Here is a 23700-nt window from a genome sequence, read left to right as displayed (position 1 = left end):
GTGTAAATCTTTATTCCCGTCTTGTTCCAGGTGTACATCTTTGCACGCCTCTTCTTCCCTCATGGGGCTGGTGGGTGCCATTTTGCGGTGCCAAAGTGTCTTGGGCCAGCCCTGCTATCTGGGCACCACCCTAAACGACGTTTGTGCAATAGGCAGAGACGTCTTGTTTCCCCGGCATACGATAGTCTTCTTGCTAGGTTTCATATTGCTTATGTAATTTTATTATAGGATTACAGTGTACAGTGGTACCTCAGGTTAAGAACTTAATTTGTTCCGGAGGCCCGTTCTTAACCTGAAACTGTTCTTAACCTGAAACACCACTTTAGCTAATGGGGCCTCCCGCTGCTGCCGTGCTGCCGCCGCACAATTTCTGTTCTTATCCTGAAGCAACGTTCTTAACCCTAGGCACTATTTCTGGGTTAGTGGAGTCTGTAACCTGAAGTGTATGTAACCTGAAGCATATGTAACCCGAGGTACCACTGTACGTTGCTTTGGGGCTTCTTTTTGTTAAGGCAAATCAGAGAAACTAAACTAACCACTCTCTTTGCTGCTACCACAGGATCTTTGGCTTCCCCCACCATTACACCGACTTGTCCAACATGGGGCGTGGAACTCGCCAGAAGCTGCTTGGCAGGTCATGGAGTGTCCCGGTCATCCGCCACCTGTTTGCTCCACTCAAGGATTATTTTGCCTGCGACTAGGGAGCAGGTGGGGTGCCCAGGTCTCCTTGGAGCAAGCAGCCTTGGGAGAGCAGGGCGGCAAGGAGCTTGGAACGATACCCTCCTGCAAGTGCGACCCACAGCGCAGCATCTCCCCTTCGCCACCATCTGCAAGCGCCACCATGGAGACTGGAAGGATGGGAATGTTCCTTTCCATCAATACTGACATTTCTAAAAGGTCAAAAGACCTCTGTTTACTCACCATGCAAAACACTGTTGTGTCCATGGAGGGACACGACTGCAGCATTAGCCAAGCATTTCCTCCCTAAGATCAATGTCAGTCGCTGCCCGACTGAGAGGCAGTTTTCTGACGGGCTGTACGAAAACCCCACAAACTTGAAAAATATTTTTTAAAAGGATGAGCGACAGAATCTCTCCAGGGACAATCACGAAGAAACCAAAATTGCAGCAACAATCCTGCCTTGCTGCTTTTTGTACACTGGAACAATCAGGATAAGACGAGGAGACTCTTCTCCTTTTTATCCTTCTTTTTAAACTTCTAAAATATATATAAATATATAGAACAAAACTTTTTTAAAAAGCGAGACACTTGGCTGCTGCTTTTTTCAGCGTTATGTGTGAATGGTGGAAATTCCTCAAGAGGAATTTAGCTGAAACACAAGTGTGGGATAATTATAGCAGCTAGAGGAAAAGAAAACCAAACACCCAACTCTGCCAAATGCATCCAGGTATACTTTTAAACTACTAATCTATCTTTAAAAAAATATGCTGTTAACATACAGTCCACCTGGATTTTTCTTGCACAGACCCATTGAAGTGACCCAGAGCCCCTTGCAAGAGCTTCTCTGAGCTTCCCCACAAATTCTTGTGAGCTTCACCTGGGGGGCAGAGAAGATCTCTTGGCCTCTGGGGTTGAGCAAAGGGGAATAAGTGCGTCACATTTGGCCCCTACCCTCCAAAAAATTCTACAAATGCCTATGCTGCTGTGGACTCAAAACCTGTAGGACACGTTGATCTTTGTTTGCAATGTCCCCAACAGGACTTCATGCAGAGGGACATCAGGTCTGAAACTTACTGATGCTGCTATTTTCCTCATGAATGTTAGCTTTGTTCCCCCACCCCACAGTTGGCATTACCTTGTACCACTGGCTTTGTTATGGAAAGGAAATGACATCCGTCTGCCGGGGCAACTTGTTTTTGTAGATCGTCTCTCTTTCCACCCATCAAGGCACTGCCATGTGCTAAGAAGCAGCATTTGATACAGTGGATACGATGCAACTCAATGGGTTCTTTCCCATGGAGGATGGAGCTGGAGAGATCCTTTCACATGCCTCCTGGTTCTGTGCCACTTGCCAAAGAAAGGAGACCTTTTTCGGATCAGGCAGCTGTGGGGACGTGCTTTTCTAGCCCACAACTCCTCGAGCAGTCTTCCCTAACCTGGTGGCTTCTAGGTTGGGGAAGACTGCTATGGAGGTTGCCATAGCACTTGACTTGATGTCAAGCAGAATGGGTAGCAGGTTGGCCAAGAATCATTCAGGGGGAAAAGGAAGCTCCACTGATAGGAATGAGAGCAAGCAGAAGGGCACGACTGTGGGCACACACTCCTCGCATTCGTTCCATTGGCTTGTGAGCAGGAGACCTTCCTAGTGGACACGTCGCAGATTGTTCAAGATTGTTACCCACACGCCATCAGTATTTTAAGGTCCAGGTCCAAGCTGTGCTCCAAGCTCCCCCACAGCCAAAAACATGTTGCTCGGGGAACATACTAAGTATGGCAGAGATGCCCTCCTCTGCTTCCCAGCATAGCTGCAGCAATGTCAGCTTTGCCCAGATTTATCTCCAGCAGGCATTGCATCAAATTGGGCTGTTGGCTGGAAGTTCTCTTTCACTGCCTCGGTCCTTCAGGAAGGAACAGCTCAGGGAAGCCAATTCAAACCAGAGAAGGAAGCTTTCCTCCTCCTCCTCTACTTTTTGCTTGACCCAGGTATCATCTCTCTCATCTGTGCCACCGCTGAAGAAACTGCCAACACTGGAGTAGTGAATTGGTCCTACACTAAGCTGGAGCCTCTACTTTCTGCTTGAGAATGAACGCCAGTAATCTTGAGCAGAGATGTCTCGGAAGACACATTACAGGAGGGGGTACCAGGTCTGGCTTATTTGGAATACCTGGACTTGAAACCATGACCCTCCCATGTGCTGGAATTCCACTGATTTTCCTGCCACATGAATGGATCTTAAGATAAACAGGTAGCAAGTGAGCCACTGATCAGAAAGTACATGGGTTCCTCTGACCCCAAGCTTTGTCCATGAAAATCAAACAGCTGGAATGGAAATGGAAATGTATGTAACTCAAGAAAGGGAGTTAACCATATGTGCCTTCTTGTCCTTTATTTTCTCTTATTATTTTGTTTTCCAGACCACAATAGCAGATCTGCCATTTCAACAAGTTAGGCTTCTTTGCTAAAAACAGTAAGACTTGAAAGACCCTCCGTCAGAGGAGGACAAGTTGTAGGAAGCAAGGTAGAAAAAGAAACTGAGGCGACTGTCTACTTGTGAAACTTGCACAAAAAGTAGCAATAACTATGATGTCTGTTCCTGGGCAAAATCTACTATTTTACTGCATTTTTGCCTCTTTTTAAAGATGCATTCCAGCCATGTTCTTGTGACAATGTTTTATAAGGTTTTCCTGTCTCTCGTTGGTGCTATATTTTTAGAATTTTTGATGCCAAAACTGTTTTTATCGTTTTTATAAAAACATATGACAAACTTGTTTCTCTCTTTTTGTTTGTTTCTATTGTTTTCATTTTTATGAGCTTTGTGAAGTGGAAGCTCAGTACCAAAGTGAACGTCTGAGCCTTTGCAAGGGGGAAATTGGGTGCTTTTGTGTTTTTCTGTGTTTGTGTGTTTTGTTTTTGTTTTTTTACTGGAAATGAAAACAATTGGTTACTAAAGAGTTTACCTCGAACATTTTCTATTGTTTAATTAAAGTCAGTGTTCTATAACTGAGCACCCACTTGTTCGTTCTCTCTTTATTTAATGATGTGTCTTAATTGGGAGTGGTTTACTTCTCACCCTGGAGGAGTGGGGGGCTGGGGGGATATTGGGAATGCACACAAGTTTGCATCTTTGTTGGCAATAGGATTAAAGTTGGTCCAGCCACAAGAGTTTGGCATTCCATGAGAATGTTGAAAAGAAGGGAAATGAACTGCAGATCCAGTCTCTGTTATTTCATGCTAAGGACCATATTGCCTGGAGAAATCTGTAGGAAGAAGGAGGGATGTTGCTGGGAATCGGAAGTGGGAAGAATTCTGTCATGCTGGTGGGCTTCCCATAGCCGAATTCAGTTTCTTGAATTGCTCTCAAATCCAGCCATGACTGTGTCGCAGGTGCAGTTGCCCCATCTGTAAAATGAAACCAAGAGCAAGTTGTCAAAAGTAAGATTGCAAAGCACCCGGCTCGTTTTCAAAAATACGACTGAATGATTAGTAACAAAGATTGGCACAATATAATAACGCTTAATATTAATACAGTCATACCTCGAGTTGAATGTGCTTCGGGATGAGCGCATTCAATTTGCGCTCCGCGGCAACCCGGAAGTAACGGAGCACGTTACTTCCGGGTTTTGCCGCTCGCGCATGCGCAGATGCTCAAAATGACGTCACGTGCGTGTGAGGAAGCGGCAAAACATGGCGCGCGCAGACGCGTCGTCGTGTCCTGCATTCCGTTCGGGATGTGAATGGGGCTCCGGAACGGATCCCGTTTGCATCCCGAGGTACCACTGTACCACATTTTCAGGTGATCAAACGGCTTAGTGTTCCCTATTTAGTTGCAATCTCCACAACACTCCTAAAAAGCAGTTTACAGCACTTTAAAAGACTTAAACACACAGTTGTTCTGGCACAAGCTTCCGTGAATTCAAAATTCACTTCTTAGCTGGCAGGTAAGGAGAATCATTAAAATTTCCTTAAGTTTGTATGCAAGTGGCATCTACCCACGGTAGTGTGTGCCATCCTTAGCCAATCTGGTGACATGGTTTTGCTCCATAAAAATCCAAAGCAAATATCAACATTAGTTAGCAGAGTAAACACAAAGAAGTTCCAAAAAAATAACTCCGAAACAATCAGCTTCATCCTGTAATTATTTACTGAAGAATGAGCGGAATGAGCATAACAGCTCACGAATCCAACTCTTCCAGGATTGGCATAGCCTGTTAAGAAAAACCCAGTTGCAATAAAAAATGAATTTAAACTTACAATAAGACTAAAACGTAGTCCTTAAACATACTATGTACAGATCAGCTCACAAAATAGAGAACTAAGAAAAGATAGAGATAGGTAGCCGTGTTGGTCTGCCATAGTCAAAATAAAAAAATTCCTTCCAGTAGCACCTTAAAGACCAACTAAGTTAGTTCTTGGTATGAGCTTTTGTGTGCATGCACACTTCATCAGATACACACTGTATCTGAAGAATCTGTATCTTTTCGTATCTTTTCGTGTGCATGCACACGAAAGCTCATACCAAGATCTAACTTAGTTGGTCTTTAAGGTGCTACTGGAAGGAATTTTTTTATTAAGAAAAGATAGAGTGAGCATAACCTTAAGAGAAAGAGATTAACAATACCAGTTTAAGCCAGCTGTTCAGCATCTCTAAAGAAAATAACCCAAACATCAGGAACCTTCTGCTTGTTTACAGGAAGAATGGAAACTTGCTTTTCAGCTAGAAACTTCCAGCTTGTAGCTTGTGTCACACAGAGAAAGTCCTAGAACCTTCTTGAATCAAATAGTATAGAAAATATCTCTACACCTCAAACCAGCCTTTCTCAACCTGTGGGTCCCCAGATGTTGAAACTACAACTCCCATCACTCCTAGCTAGCAAGACCAGAGCTCAAGGTTGATGGGAGTTGTAATCTAACAACATCTGGGGACCCACAAATACTTTCTGCACTCAAAAATGCAAACCATGACATCTGGTAACCTCCAGGTGTTGGCACTACAAGTCTCATCAGCCCCAGCAAAGAGCATGGGGCGAAGCCTGGCTTGTGCCAATAGAGACTGAGGGTGCCACAAACCTCTCTCTCCTTCCTCCTGCAAGGCAACCAACTATTGCACCTTCAGTGGGTGGGAGCTGGAGGGAAAAGGGAAGGGCTCGCCTAAGGACTCACTCTCATTTTTATCTTATTTTTAAATAAAAAAACCACAGCATTATCCACTGCAGACCCTCCAAGTGTCCCTATTTCCCAGGGATGGTCTCGGATTTACAGAGGCCAGCCTGATTTCTGAATTGATCCCAGAAAGTCCTGCTTTTCTTTAGGAATCCCTTATTTCCACTGGAGAAATGTTGGAGGGAATGGAGTTATCTGACCCCTGAGCCAAGGAGACCAACAGCTATCCTGCCTTCCATCTTATTTTTAATCTTTAATTGGTGGCATATAAATATTTTTTTTATGATGATGATGATGGAATAGGACGTCCCTATTTCCATTGCCCGAAGCGGGTTGGTATGTATGGTTTCCATAGAGATGAATGGCGTGATCGGACTACACTACCCAGCATCCCTCGGGAACTACTTCCGGCCGCCGGTGCGTCATCACGCGTGCAACATCGGGTGGCTTTCCCCAGATGGACTACATTACCCAGCATGCGCGGCCGGAAAGACGGACTCGCGTAACTGAGAAATGAGTGCGCCCCTCGGGGCACGCTGGGAAATGTAGTCCCTGCTGCGTGAGGGGGCGCGGTTAAGAGGCGACGGCTGAGGAAGCCGCGGGCGCTTTCTTGAAGCGCCTCTCCGTACGCGCAGGCAGGGAGCGTTCACACGTGCAGGCCTGACGTCTCCCTGACACGCGTTGCAAAAACCAGCCGTGATAAAGTCTCTGAAGAGAATTGGGTACAAAGGGGGCGTGGCCCTCTGAGGGAAACAGCAAAACTTAGATTTATAGAATCTAAGGGAACCCGAGGGTCATCTAGTCCAGCCCCCTGTAACGCAGTAATTTTAAGCCGAACGCGGGACTCGAACCCACGACCCTGAAGCTTGTTGCTTTGTGAAAGGAGGCGGAGCCGTCACGCGCTTTTCCTCACCGCCGCTCCAATTGGCCAGCCGCTCTGTCTTTCAAGCCGGGAGGCGGGTTAAGAAACGCCGTCTCTCAGCAACGGAGGGCGGGCGTGGAAACCGACCCCGCCTCTTCCGCTCGGGAAGCCCCTCCCCGCGGCCGTACGCGCCTCTCCTTCCTCTTTCCTCCGCTCTCCCCCGAAGTGACGTCAGCCCGCCGGCGTAGCCGCGTGACGCTACATCCCGGGCGAGGCGGGCGGGGCCGGTTTGAACGGCGAGCGACTGAGGTAACGGGCTCTGAGGGCGCGGCGGCGAAGGAGACGGAGACCCCTCCGTGCGTCCGTCCTTCCGTTGGTGGCGGCTGAGGAGAAAGGGAGGGCGGCGGCCGGCGCGGCTGGGCCTGGCGAGGCGGCGAGGCGAGTCTGAGGCGGGCCGGGCCCCGCCCTCCTAGCTCCGGCCGCGACCGAAAGGCCGCGCCTGGCGCGGGGTGGGGGTGGGGAATAGAACCTTCCGCGTGCTATTTGCATATGCAGATCAGTGCGGTTTTTATGCAAATGGGGCAGCGCTTCTTTTCGGTCTGTGTCTCCGCCCGCCTGCCGGTGGGTGGCGGGGGGGGGGGGGAACCCCGGAATGGGACCCGCCCCGGGGATAGGGGCAGGCGGGAGGCTGACTTGGGGGCGGCCTCGCTCCGCCGGCATGTTGCCCCCCGGAGGGCTTGGGCTCGCCGGCTCCCATCGCCACGATGATGATGAGGGGGCAGGTGTAGGTCCCGCCCCGTCTAGAGGACCTCTGGGTTCCCCGCACTTGAGAGTCGGTTGCGGAAATGTCGGGGACCCCCCTGGCAAGGAACGGGGGGCACTTGCCCAGCAAAGCCCCCACTCTGTACCCCTCCTTGCAAGGGTCCCTCGCTCAGCCTTGGCCTAGTTTGCTCCTCCAAGCTTCTCTGCTCCTGAGAAGAGCACATAGCTACTCATTTTTGGGCCCCGTTCAAGGCTTGTTCCCTCCCACTCATGGGGAACTCGAGTTTCACGGGCAATTCGCATGCCTGGGAGGGGGCTGGGGGTGTCCGGCCACTTCCCCTGTGAGAAGGGAAAGGGAACCGTAGCACGGGCGCGCCTGCAGAGACTCCTGGAGGTGTTTCTGGGAAACTTTCCCCTCCAGGATGCCTCCTGAAGCAGCAATGCCACATTTTTTATCTGGAAAGCAGAGCTCTCCCAAGCCTGTGTGGAACACGATTCTTAGGTTGGGGGTGCTCTCCTGTTCATCAAATAGATACGCATCTGTGGTAAGATAGCAAGACTGATGCTTCCATGTACAGTCATACCTCATGTTACGTTTGCTTCCTGTTACGTTCTTTCAGGTTACGTCCCACGGCGACCCGGAAGTACCGGAGAGGGTTACTTCTGGGTTTCACCACTTGCGCATGCGCAGACGCACAAAGTGATGTCACAAGCATACGCAGAAGCGGCGAATTGCAACCCGCGTGTGCGCAGATGAGCCGCTGCGGCTTGCGCTCTTTTCATGTTGCAAACGGGCCTCCGGAACGGATGCCGTTTGCAATCAGAGTTACCATTGTAATCCCTTGCCATTGTAGTGAATGCAGCCTCATTATATGGCCTGCTAAACCAAAGTGACTGGCTAGGCCCTTAGAGTTCATTGCCAGTACAGTGGTACCTTGGGTTACATACGCTTCAGGTTACAGACTCCGCTAACCCAGAAATAGTACCTTGGGTTAAGAACTTTGCTTCAGGATGAGAACAGAAATCATTCTCCGGCGGCAGCGGGAGGCCCCATTAGCTAAAGTGGTGCTTCAGGTTAAGAACAGTTTCAGGTTAAGAACAGACCTCCGGAACGAATTAAGTACCGGTACTTAACCTGAGGTTCCACTGTATTAGGAGGATGTCTGCTTTGCTATGTGTTTCTGAACCAGACTGTGTTTGTTTTATTTTGACCACACAAGTTAAATTTCATTAGTGTAAAAACACCTTGCCATTTAATTTTGGGTGAAATGTGAACAAACAGTTCATGCCCTCTCTTGAAACAGCTGCTTCAGACTTCATATTGGGCATAAAAATGCACCAATGCGCAGCATTTTGCCATCTCCTCCTCTTCCTCCAGTGTTCAGAATCTACCACTAAACTTTCCTGTGACAAGCATTTGCCTAAAATGAAGCACCTCATCTTCCTTGAAGACCCAGTGCATCCGTTCAGCCTTTCCTAATCTCTTTCTGCCTCTTCATTTACTTATTTATTCATCTCTGAGTTCTTCTTAAATCTCATCTCTACTCTTTTATCTATTTTGTGGAAAGAGAATAAGCATTATTGGTAAAAGAGAATGTTTCTGAGCCAGTTGTTAAATTGAATGGGTTACAGTACTCTTCCCTGCCGTGGATCGTTATGCCTATTGCAGTATATTTCCTGGTACAATAAAGTAAGCTTACTTGCTGTGCCTGAGTGTGAGTACAGCATTTGCATCCAGCTATGTATAAATATAGTCTCATCACATTACTCAGACAGTAGATTTCTGATAAATAACCAGACTGCCTCCAGTAAACGCTTTACTAAGGAGGTGGCCTATATCCAACAGATGTGACTGTGCTCTTGATGTCTGGAAAAGGCTTCCTTGGAGCATGAGATGTGCAGGTGCTGGTTAACTAGCCTGTGTATAAACAAAATCCCTTCTTGGTTATTTCCCCTTGCAGAAAATGGCCGTTAATGTGTATTCCACTTCGGTGACAAGCGATAACTTGAGTCGACATGACATGCTCGCCTGGATCAATGAGTCCTTACAATTGAACTTGACAAAGATAGAGCAGCTTTGCTCAGGTAAGAAAAGGGCTGAGAGCGGAGGAACTTGCTGCTTGAGGTTTCCAAAGCATTACTATTTTCCTTTGAAAAATCAGTGGTGGGTGCCAGAAGGCTGTCTTGCCTTGTCTTAACTGCTTCTCATATTGAGTTCAGAATAAATTTCCACAGCCAAGTGAGTACAAATGTTTTTGTGCCTTTCTGTGTAGGGTGTGGCATGCTTGTTTGAACCACCTGCTTTTAATATGTATGCATTTCTACAGGTACATTCAGCTTCTTATCCCTTGCTTGTGGCATGGAAGGGTTTTTGTGGTAGATGCTATATAGCCTTCCAGGTGTTGCTCAACTACAACTCTCTTCAAGCCTAGCAAGCGTGGTCAGTGGCCGGGAATGATGGGAGATGTAGTTTCAGCAGCATCTGGAAGCCCAAAGGTTCCTCATACCTGTCAGTTGTGCCTTGACTTTCAGCATTGTCTGCACCTTAGTTTCCAAATGTGTAAAGTCTTTACTGCAAAAGTGATGCATCATTTCCTGAACAGAAGCAGGAGCCCAAGATCTACGGGGCTTTAAGGCACACACCAGGCAGAGTAGAGACCTTGATATCCTGAATAAAAAAATTCCTTCCAGTAGCACCTTAAAGACCAACTAAGTTAGTTCTTGGTATGAGCTTTCGTGTGCATGCACACTTCTTCAGATACACTCATACCAAGAACTAACTTAGTTGGTCTTTAAGGTGCTACTGGAAGGAATTTTTTTATTTTGACTATGGCAGACCAACACGGCTACCTATCTACTACTTGATATCCTGCTTAGCCTGTGCTTAGCCTGATTTGGTTCTGAGTCTACTCTTTAAGTGTGTGCCTTAAAGACATGAGGTGTGTGCCTTGAACCTGCATAACTAAAGAGCAAAGCCATGGCCTTGCAGATTGTGCAGGCATAAAGCAGCTTTTACTGCAAAGTAAAGCCCTTTACTCTGCAATGCCAGCTGAGAGGAGGCAAGGGCTTATGCCTTGATATTGCGGGCAGGCAGGAAATGGCCATTTACTTTGCAGTAAAGTGCCGCTTCCTGCCTGCCAGGTCAGCAGGGCAGTGCATTCTCTATATATTACAGGGTGAAAAATTTCTAAACCTTTATTATGTTCTGGAGTTCATACCAGTAAGAGACAAAATATTGATATATCATCCATCTCTAGCAGAGATGTAGCCAGTGGAACAATCTGAATCCATCTGGGCTCCACGCCTGAATTCCAACGTGGGCCACCTCTGTTTAAGGGAATTTCTAAGCTTTGCAGAAGATAAAACTAGGTTCTGTTTTTGCAAATCCTATATTAATCCCTATGGAAGGTTGCCCGGTGTTAGCAATGCTTGCACAAGACCTCTGTACTGTGGATAAACCTCAAAGGAGATGAATCCATAGTGATGGTAGCAGAGCTTCTGTGTTGCAAAGCAGTAATGCTGCTTGTTTGTTTTGTTTTTGTTTTTAATGTTAAACTGAGTTTGTGGACTTGTAATGTACAGTACAAATAGGAAAAGCAAAGGGAGAATGAGGCATATCTTAGTGCAGACACAGTAATTGTTGAAGATCTAGGAGGGCTTTCAAGTCACATCTGAATTAGGAACTACACAGTGCAGGCAGTGATGGTCATTGTGAAAAATTGATTGATGGAAAAGGAGGGTGTAAAGAATGGGATAAGTGAATACATGGCTGGGCAAATGTACTGAGAGGGTTAATACATAACATTTATTACCTACAATGGGGAGCAGTGCTGCCCTCATCCATGGCTACATGTGTGCTGTTGAGGGGGTACTGATGATGAGCTCAGAGTGAAGAAGAATTGGCACTAAGATAAAAATTCTGCTTTGATAAAGTGGAAAAATAAAGGGTTGTGTTAATTTTGGAGTAGTCAACTTGATGGCTGCCACAGAACAGAAGTGATTGAGGAAGCAATAGGATCAAGATGCAAGGAAATGGGAACTGAGGAATTCTCATTCTTGAAGGTTAACAGTCATTGAGTAATCACAATAAAATCTCCTAGATTCATCAGGGTGATCGGAAACACCTTTGTTATGCTTGAGGAGAACTAGACTTTGAGAGATGTTGTCCTTAATGGTTATTTGCAGTCTGCTTTAACTACCATTCTCCTGCACTGTCTGAAGCAAACTGGTCAGTCACTGTAATTTCCTCATTGTACCCCCTGTGGAGCTTTGTTAACACAACAAAAAAAATGCAGCAAGTGAAGTGATTTTTCAGAAGCCATGAGTAAGTGTAACATAACAGTCATGCATAACAATTACCTCATGTTGTGATTCCATTGAATTTGTTTTCAACTCCTGAAGTATCTTGCTTTTGGGGAAGGCTGACATCCTTATGAGAATGCGGAAGGGCAGCTATGCTTTGTCTATCATTTTATCTGTGCACAACTTGGAGAATTCTTTTTCATTCAAGCCGCTTATAAATAAATCTCCTTGTGTAGGTAATATTCCATGTGGAATGTGCCCACTGTGTTTAGGTACAGGGAATGTTGCAGTCCGGGATCCTAAAGTTCCATGCTACCTTCCTGCAGAAGATGTCTGCTTTTTCTATTGTGGTATCTGTTCTCTTAGAATCTGTGACTGACTTTGATCATGGGCTTGATTTAAGTGTTAAGGTGTTGGGAGAAGTGGAAATGTTGGCGCCTGCATATTCCACAGTAACAGGTTCTCAGCAATGAGGTAGCTGTTCAGTAGCAATATTGCAGGCTTATAGCACCGCCTTTACTTAGCATGTGTTGAATAAGGGCTGTTGCTTGGACATGTCCCAGTTTGTGGGGAGCAGCTAAATGCCAATGATAATAGGGCAGGGGCCAGCAAACTTTTTCAGCAGGGGCCGGTCCACTGTCCTTCAGACCTTGTGGGGGGCTCGACTATATTTTTTTGGGGGGAAATGAACAAATTCCTATGCCCCACAAATAACCCAGAGATGCATTTTAAATAAAAGCACACATTCTACTCATGTAAAAACATGCTGATTCTCAGACCGTCTGCAGGCCGGATTTAGAAGGCGACTGAGCCGGATCCGGCCCCTGGGCCCCTAGTTTGCCTATCCATGTAATAGGGTATATCTATCCCTGAACGAAGGGTGGTTGTCATTCTGGCAGTAGCATGGGTTGAGGAAAGGCGCCTCTTGCTAAAGCAAGCAAAGAGACAAATTTATTGTCACAGCTTGGAAGTGTTTGTCCATAATGCCATGCAGTGTGTTTTCTAGTGACTTTTCAGTGGTCTGGTTTTGCTAACCAGGAACTGTAAAGGCGGTAGAACTCATGATCTCCCCTGTCTTATTTGTTGAATTGGGTGGGAGATGGAAGAATGGATTTTCTTGCAAAACTTAAAACTTTGTTAGTGACTGCTCTAAGGGTTTGCAATCCCAGAGACAGCTGTAGTGGATGTCTGGTCATACTGCACTCCCAGAGGCTTGTTGAAATGTGGTTGCAGGAGGGCGATTGCTACTGTTGTGAATATGCTAGCATTTCTATTACTTCTTGTCTTCGTCACATTCCACTTGCTCGAGTTCAATTTTTCACAAGTGTGCCTGTTTTTATTTATCCTTTCAGGTGCTGCTTATTGTCAGTTTATGGATATGCTGTTCCCTGGTTCTGTAACACTGAAGAAAGTAAAATTCCAGGCAAAGTTGGAACACGAATACATCCAAAACTACAAGGTCCTACAAGCAGGTTTTAAACGAATGGGTGTTGACAAAGTAAGCTCTTTTGTCTTGGAATGCACTTGCTTTGAATCACCTTTCTGGAAAAATGCAGTTTTCAGGATGCTGGCTTAAAATATTCCTTTTCTTTTACAGTCTTGGTGTTGCTTTTGTCCTAAATTGCTGGTCTTTTCTACTTATTCTTGGCAGCTGCTACTCATCAGGCAGTGTTCACTTGCTCAGTTTCTGATTAAAAGTTGATAAATCAGGGGTTCTGTCACCTCACAGTATTGGTCAGCCTAAACTGGGTGCATTTCTTCAGATAATGCTGAATCCCATCTGCTTTCAACTAACCATATCTTGTTCTCAGTTGCAGTTCTTGTCTTTTAAAGCTATTTCCCTGATTTGTACAGAAAAGATCTATAAATACAATAGTCACTGTTGAATTAAAACTATAAGAGCACCGAATTAATGGAAAATTCCAAGAAGCGGCAGAATTACATTTCCCTGGACTACTGTGCATGGACTAATAATTCATAGTCTTCTATAGAAGGGCAGAACATCCAAACTCTCCCTTTTTGCAACTTGCCAGACAAGTGCAAAAACACTTGTCAGCCTACAACAGCAAAATGCCTCCTCTTGTCTTGAAGGTGTCCTTGTCATAGTGTAGATTTAAGCGAAAGATCCCCGTGTGACTTGCCTGGAAGCAGTTGCTTTCCCCCAGTGGGAACCAGCCTTTGAGGCTACTTGCAGGAAGCAAACATTCATGCCAGAGAGGGGGAAGGTGGTGGAGGGAAAGGAGGCTCTTTCGCTTCTGCCTATTTTTTGGTTGTAAAATATGCTTCCCTCCACCAACCCAGCACACACACGGCTTCCAAAACTGTGTGTAAGAACAGATGCATTTTGATGCCCCACAGGAGGAAATTGGTGGGAGAAAAGAGCACTTTGTAGCAGAGAAATGTCGGGGGGGGGGGGTGAAGCACCTTCCTCTAAGCTGCTTTTCCTTAGGGGAAAAAAAATCAGCTGTTGACCTTTCGTTAGGGCATGTGTGATATGCCAAGTAGGCCCCTTTTGTACCGATGAAAATAGCAATGGAAGACTGCTGGCTTCCCCATGAGGGCTGTGGATAGTTTGCACCATCTCAGCCCACCCTGACTCAGCCCACTACCAAAGGCTAAATGGTTCAATTTTCTAAAGGTTTCTGGCACTTTTCCTTTTGTATCAGTTATGCAGAACATGGAAGGCTGTGCGCCAGTCAACTTTGAAATGATTTGTGGCCTCAGGAGAAAATTCCAAATCCCTGTTCCTACCTCACTCTGTAAAAATCTGTGTTAACATTGTACTGTGTTTTTCCAGACATACACATAAACTATACCAGTATACATGCGGAAAAGTAGCTATGGGGAACATCTGGCCCACAGGCCTAATTAGACCCACCAGGCCGTTTGGGGCCAGCCTTGCCCACCTGTCCGCTACGTGATGTCGTATGGTGATTGAATTTGGTTCTTTACCCTGTTGTGCTGCTTTCAGCCGCAGTTGGATTCACTTGGGGCTAGACAGGGAAGAGGTGCAGAGACCTCTGTGGTGGGGAAAGAATAAGAGGTGGAGGAGAGTGCAGAGAGACTGTGGCTGACGGTGGTGGAGAGCAAGGCAGATTGAGTTTAATCATAATTTAAAATTGCATTACAGTGGAACCTCGGGTTGCGAACGTGATCCATGTGGGAGGCACGTTCGCAACCCGCAGCGCCACGCCTGTGCACGTGTGGGCCGCGATTTGGTGCTTCTGCGCATGCGCAAAGCGTGATTACCAAAACCCAGAAGTAACCCATTCTGGTACTTCCGGGTTTGGCGCGGTGTGCAACCCGAAAACACATAACCTTAAGCGTCTGTAACCCGAGGTACCACTGTATTTTAAATTATCACTTTAAAATTACCAATTGCACCTGACTTTAAAGCAGAAAAATGGCAGAATAGCATATTCAAACATGTACAGTGTGTATTGAAGACTGCAGGTAAGAGGCTGACAGGGCCAAAAGAACATCAGACACAGTTGTTGCATCACAATTTTTAAACTCTGAATGGGAGAGAATATTATAAAAACAGGCTTTCCTTGTTGTAACATTATTTTGATATCATTCCCGTGCTTGCTTCCTCATTGGTGTTCTGCATGCACTCCAGAGTTTGTTGGAATATGACCTCTGTGCAGAAAAACTTGTGCCTACCTATTCTCTCCTGGCTCAAGTTTCTGGAGGAATCTCATGAACTGGAGCTGGCAAGTTCTGTCTACTCATCTCAGAAACATCTTGAGTGTTTTGTTTTTCTCATTGGACTAAATATACTCCTCTCTTCCCTCAGATAATTCCTGTGGACAAATTAGTGAAAGGAAAATTCCAGGATAATTTTGAATTTGTTCAGTGGTTCAAAAAATTCTTTGATGCAAACTACGATGGGAAAGACTATGACCCTGTGGCAGCTCGGCAAGGCCAGGAGACAGCACCAGCCCCTGCTCTTGTCGTACCCCTGCTCAACAAACCCAAAAAGAATCTTAGCTCTACTGGCACAGGTAAGGCAAGCTGTTGACAAATCTGTCTGACCAGGCTAGCTTTGTGGTTCAGGGCTCTCATAATCGGATGCCTTCGCGTTGTGTGTTGGGCTTGTGGGATCCAGATTCTGTGGCTGCTTTTGCCCAGAGGCTGCTAGCAAGGAACCTGAGGATTGGGAGGCAGCCTGGAGAGGAAGTCTCTGTTGGAGGCAGAGACTCGCTGTTGTGTGCTCTGTCTCTTCATGCCTCTTGTGCCAGTATGAATACATAGCATGAGCGTCCACGTGCCATCCAGGTTCACATCTGGAGATATGCTTAGCACTGAGAGGTGGTGCAGGGCTGTGCTTGTGTGAAGATGTGTTCACACTCTGGCGCTTGCACAGCCCTTTTAATGTATGCCTGCGAGTCATTGTTGAAATCCAGGCTGTTGTTGAAACTTGTCGCTTCCTATATTTCACAAGGGTGTGCCGGTCTCCAGACAGGAAACAAACACCCTCTGCTTGAGACTGCCCTTTAATCCTGCTCCTCCCCAGCAGGAAGGGGATTGCTTTGTGTCTTACCTGTGACCAGGTGCTCCTAATCTGGTGGTATACTGTGTAATTCAGTTCAGCGTATAACAGCTAGAAATGCTTTCCTTTTGTAGATCACAGTTTTGTGGGAACTCAAGAACTGAAGGCAGCAAGAGTAGAGCGCCCTGCTTCCTTACAGAAAGCGGTTGTAAAGCCTGTGTTCGGTACTAAGCACTTAACAGGGAGATGGCATTATTTGAGGCTGTAGGGTTAAGGTGCTTTCCTGCACACGGGATGGTACACTTTGGGTGCTGTCTCACTTTAGTTGGCTAATATGTGGAGCACAGGTGTGTGGAATGGGCATTTTGGAACTGCAGCTAATACCCTTCTGTGTTGCAGCTCCAGCGAGGCCCATGGTTGCACAGAGAACAACAGTGGCTAATAAAACTGGACCTGCGATGGTTAAAAAGGCTCCTGGAGGAATTGGGGAAGAAGAGTCGGCTGAACTGATCCAGCAGGTGGGCTTCCAGCAAGTAGGCTGCACTGATCAGCAGAGGCTCACGGCATGGGTGGTCTTGACTCTCAAATGCACTGCAGTGTATTATCACAAAGTAACATGATTGTGGGAGAGATACTTTGGAGTTTTCTGTGCTGATCACGTCTTTGTAATGGAGATGTGAACAGTATTGTTAGACATCGGGCCAGATTCAGCTAAGTGGTTGTGCTCCTAGAAGCCAGCACAAGTACTGCTAGTGCAACAGTACTCCCCTTTGCCTCCACCCCCATGCGCCCCCCAAATCTTCTTGGGAGGATCAGGGAAACCCCACCCCCCCGAATAGCATATGGGGGAGAAGTAAGATTGTTCTACCTGACAAGCAAAAATGCCTTAGCGTGACATTGAATTCCACCCATAATCTACATTCATGAGCTACAGACTCCAAATGTGTAGCGGAAGAGAGTTGTTGGCAGTGGTTATGTTACCCAAATTGGTCTTGGTAAGTAGAACCACATGATATGGTGACTGCCCTGGCCGCCTTACAGATGTTGCTTTGGGACTGGACCTTGGTGAAGTTGTTTCCACGCCATTCTTACCACAAGAGTTGTGCTGAAAACTGCTGCTTAAAGTGCCCACCCATTACATTGCACACCATTGGTTCATCTAACTTAAGAGGAGTACAGTGTTGCTTAAAACCTCAAAACATACAAAGTTGTCTCTTACAGTTACCCACCCACAAAAATCGCTTGCATTTTATTGGTAGAGCAACATTTCAATGCAATTCTATACACATCTACTTGGTAACAAGCCCTATTGAGTTTAAATGTGCAAGCCCTCCCCTTTGTTCCTTCTTGGGCACAAGCATTCTCTCTGTAAGAAGCACTGTGAATTGTTCTTTGGCAGATCAATGTATTAAAGATGACTGTGGAAGATTTGGAGAAGGAAAGAGACTTCTACTTTGGAAAACTGAGGAACATTGAACTGATCTGTCAGGAGAATGAAGGAGAGAGTGACCCTGTTCTTCAAAGGATTGTGGAGATTCTTTATGCCACGGATGTAAGTATCTGGTGAATGCTTCCCCCAATTTCTGGCTTAGACATTCCAGATTATGCCTATGCTTGCTGCTACAGCAGCGTTTGGGACACAGTTTAGTTAGGAAGATCCCTCCTGTGCAAACCCCACTGAGAGAAGTTCAGCTCCTCAACCACTCAGAAGTATTCTTGTACAGCTTTCACTGGTTTCAGTGGGGGTTATTTAACTATTATTTTAAAATAATAATAATATACCACTTTCCTTTTAAAAACCACAAAGTGGTATACAGCACAGTACAAAAATTACAACACCAACACCTAAACAGTAACCATGTAGATACTAAAACCCAAACAGACAGACTGGTGTTAATTGTTAGCAATGACTTGGAAATAAATGAGCTTTCAGCAGGTGCTAAAATACTATTCATATGAGCGCACAGCATAATTCAGAAAGGTGATGGTTTCATGGAGTGGGCGCCACAACAGAAAAGGTGCCCTTCTCACCCACTTTACAAAAAAGGCAAAGTGGCAAATGCAAAATGCGCAGACTTTGCAGGGAAGCTTATGTAAGTCTCTTGTTGTGTAGAACCAAAAGCCGGCCACTCATTAAGGATTCACTGTGTTGTCAGTTTGCAGTACAATGGTATACACGTCTGCCCAGGCTAGGCTCTGTTTTAGGGTTGGCACTGGGGAAAAATAGGACTCTTGTGCCATTAGCAACTGCGTGGCAGGCAGAAATTCAGTAGGTTAAACCTCTTTGAGTATGCAGTTTTGAGGAAAGACCTACCAGCCCAGTACTCTCTCTAATTTTATGTTGCACCATGGCAGCCATTTTGTGACTGGTGCCCACAGTGCACTTAAAAAATCTCAGTGTGCCCACTGGTTTAGAAAGGTTGGCAACCCCTGTTCTAAGGGAAGGTGGCATCCTGCCTTTGCCCCCTGTTCCTTGCTGATTAATGCAGTGGTCTCTGCATCTCTGTTTTCCCTTTCAGGAAGGTTTTGTCATACCAGATGAAGGAGCGCCACCAGAGGAGCAAGAGGAGTATTAGTGGTCCACCGACTGTACCAGCAGAGCAGCAATAGCAGAATTCAGAAATCAGCTTTCCCCAATCATGTGCTTAAAATACTCCATTTTATTCTTTTCATAAGTAAAAAGTACCTCTTGAAGTGCACTTTGCGTAAGTTTTAATACTTCCCCCCCTCCAATGGGTTTAATTTGAGAGCTCTTTTCTCACTTTTGTAGCAGAGCAGTATTAACATCTAGTTGGTGTAATTTGGAAGCAAGGGGTTGAATATTTGGAGTTTGCAGAGCTGCTTGGTTGCTGGTAAGGCACTGATTTGTGGAGAGTTTGCTGTACTGTTTTTCTTTTCTTTTTGTGGGCTGTGGGGAGTATGTAGTGGAGCAATTTCAGGATTGACTTTTTCGCAGGAAGGTTGAGCAAATATGAAATGTGTTCTGCAATTAAAGAGATGCCTTAAGGGGGCTTAAAATGTGCTTCCAGATGCCAAATTGAAGTCATGTGATGAGAGATTTTGTGTGTTCTATATTGGGGTTTGAGCATCTGGCTTTCTTGTTTTGGAAGGACTTGCTTGGCGCCTCAAGTCAGTAAGGGCTCTGCAAGGGGTAATTAGAACAGCCCAATATCTATTCAGAGCTGCCCTCCTGATCACTGACTGTCGTAAGGGGGAAAGACTTTGCTGTATGTAGCCTGTTGCAAGACTAGAATGCGTAAGATACGGATGTGCTTGAAGGCCTCTCGGTTTTGCTGTACTGTGGCCAATGGCATGTGGTGTCTTCCAAACCAAAAAGGCTATCCCTTTTAAAACTCTTCACCTAATTCGCAGCCTGCACCCAGCCCCCTCCCTCACCCACCACCTGCTTTTGTGTCTCTGGTCCATTGAATTTTGTGGGTCCTATTCCTCTCTGCGCCCCCTTCCTCCTCCTCCTCTTCCAAGCCTGCTGACTAAACTGTATTGATTTGGGTAGTTTTGTTTTGCAGTGCTGCACTGAGGCCAGTCTTGATCTCCAGACTGTCTCTCTGTTTGTGTGTTTCCTCTCCTTGAGTTAGCCTCCCAACGTTTAAGCCTTTGCCGGTGCTCCTGATGGCTGGCAAAGAACACTGATTGGTGTGCATTAAATAGGAAATCCAATATTGCAGAAAACACAGCGCTCAGATGAGTCTTGATTACAGTATTTCATGCTTGACCCTGTCCCTCTTATGTGGAGCAAATCCCGCCCACCTACCCCCCCCCCCCCCGTCGATTGCTGCTCTTTGGGGAGGGCCCTCTTGAGATCTTGCCCACAGCCACAGCTAAGACTGAGCCTCTGGGCTTGGTGTGCTCTTGTTCATTTGCTTCCAGTGGTTATGTGTTCTAAATGTGTGTAGAAAGCAAAGCATTTTATGGTAACTGTTGTGTAGTGCATGAATCCCTATGGAAATTCAGAGGAAGACCCAAATTCATCAAATGCCAAAAAAAGCAAGCCATTATTTAAAACATCAGAGGTGCTATTTCTCTTGTGGCCTTCTAGATACTTTGTGCCCTAAACCATATTCCACCCAGACTCCTCTTGACAGGGTTTTTTTCTACTTTTAAACAGTTTCTAAATAAAGTTCTGTTATTTCAAGAATGCAACTGTCTGCTGGAGTGTCATGTTCTTGTGGGTCTGGTTCTGTTCTGGGCCCCCAGAGATCCCAGTTTCTTTGCTTGGAAGTTGCCCAGCATCAGAATGCTACCAAGGGCACCACACTGCAACCCTGTGGACACAATTTGTACCAGTTTTGTGAAAGAACGTCTTGAGGATGAGCTTCAGCGTGTTCCTCCCGATATCCCTTGCTAGCAATAGGGTTGTTCAACAAAAGTTGCTGTGACTCTGTGTGCTTGCTCTGTGGCGGCTTGCTGCCCACGAAACACCGGGTTACCTTATTACTCATGTAGATAGTTCTGTCTGTGTGTTGCCAGTGTCTTTGACAAGCAGCCTCATGTAGAGGCAGTTGCTTGCTGTGATGTCTTATCACATGTTAAACTTTTTGAGTGCCTGCACAGATGGGCAATGGAGGCTGCTTGTTCCACGAGACAACTCTTCATTTATAACTGCCCAACATACCTTCTCTGGTTCTGAAGACTACTATAAGAGTAACAGCTCTTTGCAAATGATACGTAATGATCCACTGAAGTTAGCTGGGGGTTTAAAAATGACACACCAAATCTTTTTGTTGTTTGGCTTCCTGCACACGTGAAGGAAAATGTATTGTCTGCAAGGTATTGATGCTCTGATAGTAGGAGGCTCCGCCTAGTTCATACCTATCTCACAAGGACAACATCATTATTTTGGCTGTGTTTGTGCCACAGGGTTGTCTTTGCTGAAGGGGGGTGGAGGGAGAGAGGCAGGTGGGTCAGTTTACCTGGTGAACTGTGACAATCTCAGCTGCTGTCCTAGAGATGATGCCTTTATGGCATCGTACAGTTGATGTTTGCTGTGTCTTCACCAGAATAAGATACCTACCTAATCTGGCGTGTAGCAGCTTCACGTGTAGAACTCCCACTTTTTGGCCAGAGAAGTGTTGAGATTTTAATGAGTTGCATATAATATGTAAGAAGTCTTCATTGTGTCATTTGGACCAAGAACTGCCACAACCTCTCCTCCCAAAATGATAGTAAATCTGCTCTTCTGGTACAGTACCTGATGCAAAGTCCTCTCCTGCTGAAAGGATCCTTTCATTTGGGGAAAAATAAAAATGCAAGCAAGCCTGCCTTAATCTTGGCCTTTTTTGAAGATATGTGGAAGGCAGACTAAATAGAACAACCAAAAACTAAGACATGGACCTCTCTGTACCCCACAGCGTACGTCTGGTCTTGCAAGTGGGCTTGCAGGATATCTTTTCTTAACTCTTGTTGTTCAGTCTTGTCAACCTTCTTACTTGCAATGACAATTCTTACTGTAACTGTTCCAAGACTAAAATAAAACTACAAGCATTTCAATTAAAATACTGTCTTCACAGAATCGTGATTTCTCTGGCTGGGTAAAGATTTGTTTGAAACTTGCAGTGTTCAAAGCAGTTTACAGATCGTCGCCCATACAACACTGAAGTAGGTTGTAAATGTTTCCACTCCAGGAATGGAGAGAATTTGGCCACGAGATGCCCATCCTGTTCCCAGTGGCAGAAAGCTAACAGCCAGGTCATGGCCCTTCCTAATGCCAGAGACTTGAGAATTGGCTCAAAGGTATTCACTTCCTACCATGATACCCAGTGATTAAATGTAATCTCCCTAAACTAACGGGGTTAGCCAGTTCCCTTTTCCCAGCTTTCAAATGGACACAGTACTATTGAATTGGAACACACTTTCTTGAGAGTAAGCCTCCTAGACCACAGTGGAACATGCATAGCCTTTTTTATCTTAAAGCTTGCTATTCTCCTCCCACTTGTTTTGGCTATCTAAGATTGACACACCTCCATTTAAGAGAGTGAAATGAAGGCACTAGATAAAAATGCAGTGCTTTTAGAATTGAAGCCCAGTGCTGGAGAAAAGACCATGCAATAATAGCCTCTGGGAATGTGACACACCTCCCTTTTTTGGGCTGCAACCCACTCTCTTCCTGTTGTGGCTTCAAGCTGAGGCAGCCTTCAGAGGTAAACACAATGTACAGGGATGCCCTCACTTAAGAGTGCAGGACATCATGAAGTTGCCCCATGAGCATCTCAATCTGTCCTGCATATCCTGGGGGGAACAGAATGCACTTATAGAATCCTACCTATTTCAGAAGGACAGGACTCTCCCTGCTCAGATGTACACTCAATAGTTGGGCTCTGTGGTCAACATCTGGACAAGCAACGTTCAAGTTTAGCTAATACTTGGTTTGTAGTCATCCAGGGCAAAGCTCTTCCAGCTGTGATTTCCTAAATAAGCGCTCTGCAAAAGAAAAAGGGACCTGCAGTTTGGGAAGTAGGTTTTGGTTGTCCCCGTCTACGGGACGTCCACATTTGCCCTGCCTAATATGGCAAAGCCGTTTAAAGACTGGAAGAATTAATGGGGACACAAAGTCAATGTAGTGCAGCACTTGAGTGTTTGACTAGAACCTGGGATAACAGGGGTGGTTGGTAGTCAACTAAGTTTTACTCAGGGTAGACCCAAAGAAATTAACGAAACCCACAAAGCTGGGTCTATTAATTTCAATAGGTCTATACTGAGCAGAAATTGAATATCACTAGCAACTGGTATTTGACAGTGGAGGTCAGAGCAAAGCCATTCTGCCTAGTAGTTGCTGATAGCTACTGGAATATTTTTTGCTTTCAGGTTAAGCCCTGCTAAGGCATCTAACACACACACACACCAGCGTCCCCCAAACCCATCACAACATGGAACCACAATCTATACTAAAATATCTGACCAATACTCTGACTGTGGTTCCTCTTCTTTCTGTGTCCCTTTTATAATTTGCAAATAACACTTACATTTTTGTGCCCCAGCTCTGATTTCACCTGCTTTCCTTTGTCGTCTGGTTTTACTGAGTGCTCCGGAAGATCATTTCCAACTGGGCTGCTGCATCTCTGCCCCTCTCCCTATGCACGCCCATATGCCCCAAATATCGCCTCCCATTTCTGTTTACTAGGAGCTACTCCTCTGAAGAAGAGACCTACACCACCTCAAATCCTCTGTTGTAAGCATAGTCTTTGGGGGAAAATTCCAGCCTGCCTTTGCCTGTTACCCCCGCACATTCCCTGTCTAACATTCTATTCATTTACTAGTCCTTGAACTCACACCTCCCACCCTCATCTCAAACCAATATTTTAAGTGCATGCGTAGCAGAGAGTTCTAGGCCCTGGCTGTCTCTTCCTGAAGTTCAGTGAAATGAGGTAATCATTCTGAAGCGTGACATCACAGTTGAGTTTATTGGCACTCAAGCGGCTGAAT

At 45.8% G+C, this 23700-nt stretch overlaps 2 protein-coding genes and 3 long non-coding RNA genes across 5 annotated transcripts in view; 2 read left to right on the top strand and 3 right to left on the bottom strand.

Annotated features, from left to right (window-relative positions):
• Positions 1-3693, top strand: part of DNMT3B (DNA methyltransferase 3 beta) — a 66344-nt gene extending 62651 nt beyond the window's left edge. The window contains exon 21 of the mRNA XM_081196145.1: positions 560-3693. Coding sequence (XP_081052271.1) covers positions 560-701 — 142 coding nt within the window. The 3' untranslated portion in view covers positions 702-3693. The remainder of the gene's footprint in view (positions 1-559) is intronic.
• LOC308588381 lies at positions 3635-6904 on the bottom strand. Its single transcript, XR_014008679.1, has 2 exons — positions 6756-6904; positions 3635-4081 (listed from the first exon to the last, which is right to left on the bottom strand). It is a non-coding gene; the product is annotated as an uncharacterized lncRNA (long non-coding RNA).
• MAPRE1 (microtubule associated protein RP/EB family member 1) lies at positions 6879-21774 on the top strand. The gene is made up of 7 exons (XM_081196691.1): positions 6879-7013; positions 9428-9551; positions 13121-13266; positions 15565-15772; positions 16660-16778; positions 17660-17812; positions 18780-21774. The coding sequence occupies exons 2-7, from the start codon at positions 9431-9433 to the stop codon at positions 18834-18836; spliced, it is 804 nt and encodes a 267-aa protein (XP_081052817.1). The 5' UTR covers positions 6879-7013; positions 9428-9430; the 3' UTR covers positions 18837-21774.
• Positions 13419-15558, bottom strand: LOC308588442. Its single transcript, XR_014008768.1, has 2 exons — positions 14028-15558; positions 13419-13661 (listed from the first exon to the last, which is right to left on the bottom strand). It is a non-coding gene; the product is annotated as an uncharacterized lncRNA (long non-coding RNA).
• Positions 21571-23343, bottom strand: LOC308588414. Its single transcript, XR_014008730.1, has 2 exons — positions 23241-23343; positions 21571-22685 (listed from the first exon to the last, which is right to left on the bottom strand). It is a non-coding gene; the product is annotated as an uncharacterized lncRNA (long non-coding RNA).
• Positions 23344-23700: the final 357 nt, after the last annotated feature.

The sequence above is a fragment of the Podarcis bocagei genome, assembly GCF_964188305.1.
Source record: "Podarcis bocagei genome assembly, chromosome: 5".
Lineage (NCBI taxonomy): Eukaryota > Metazoa > Chordata > Lepidosauria > Squamata > Lacertidae > Podarcis > Podarcis bocagei.
Note: the sequence above shows the minus strand (reverse complement) of the source record. Positions and strands in the feature narration are given on the sequence as shown.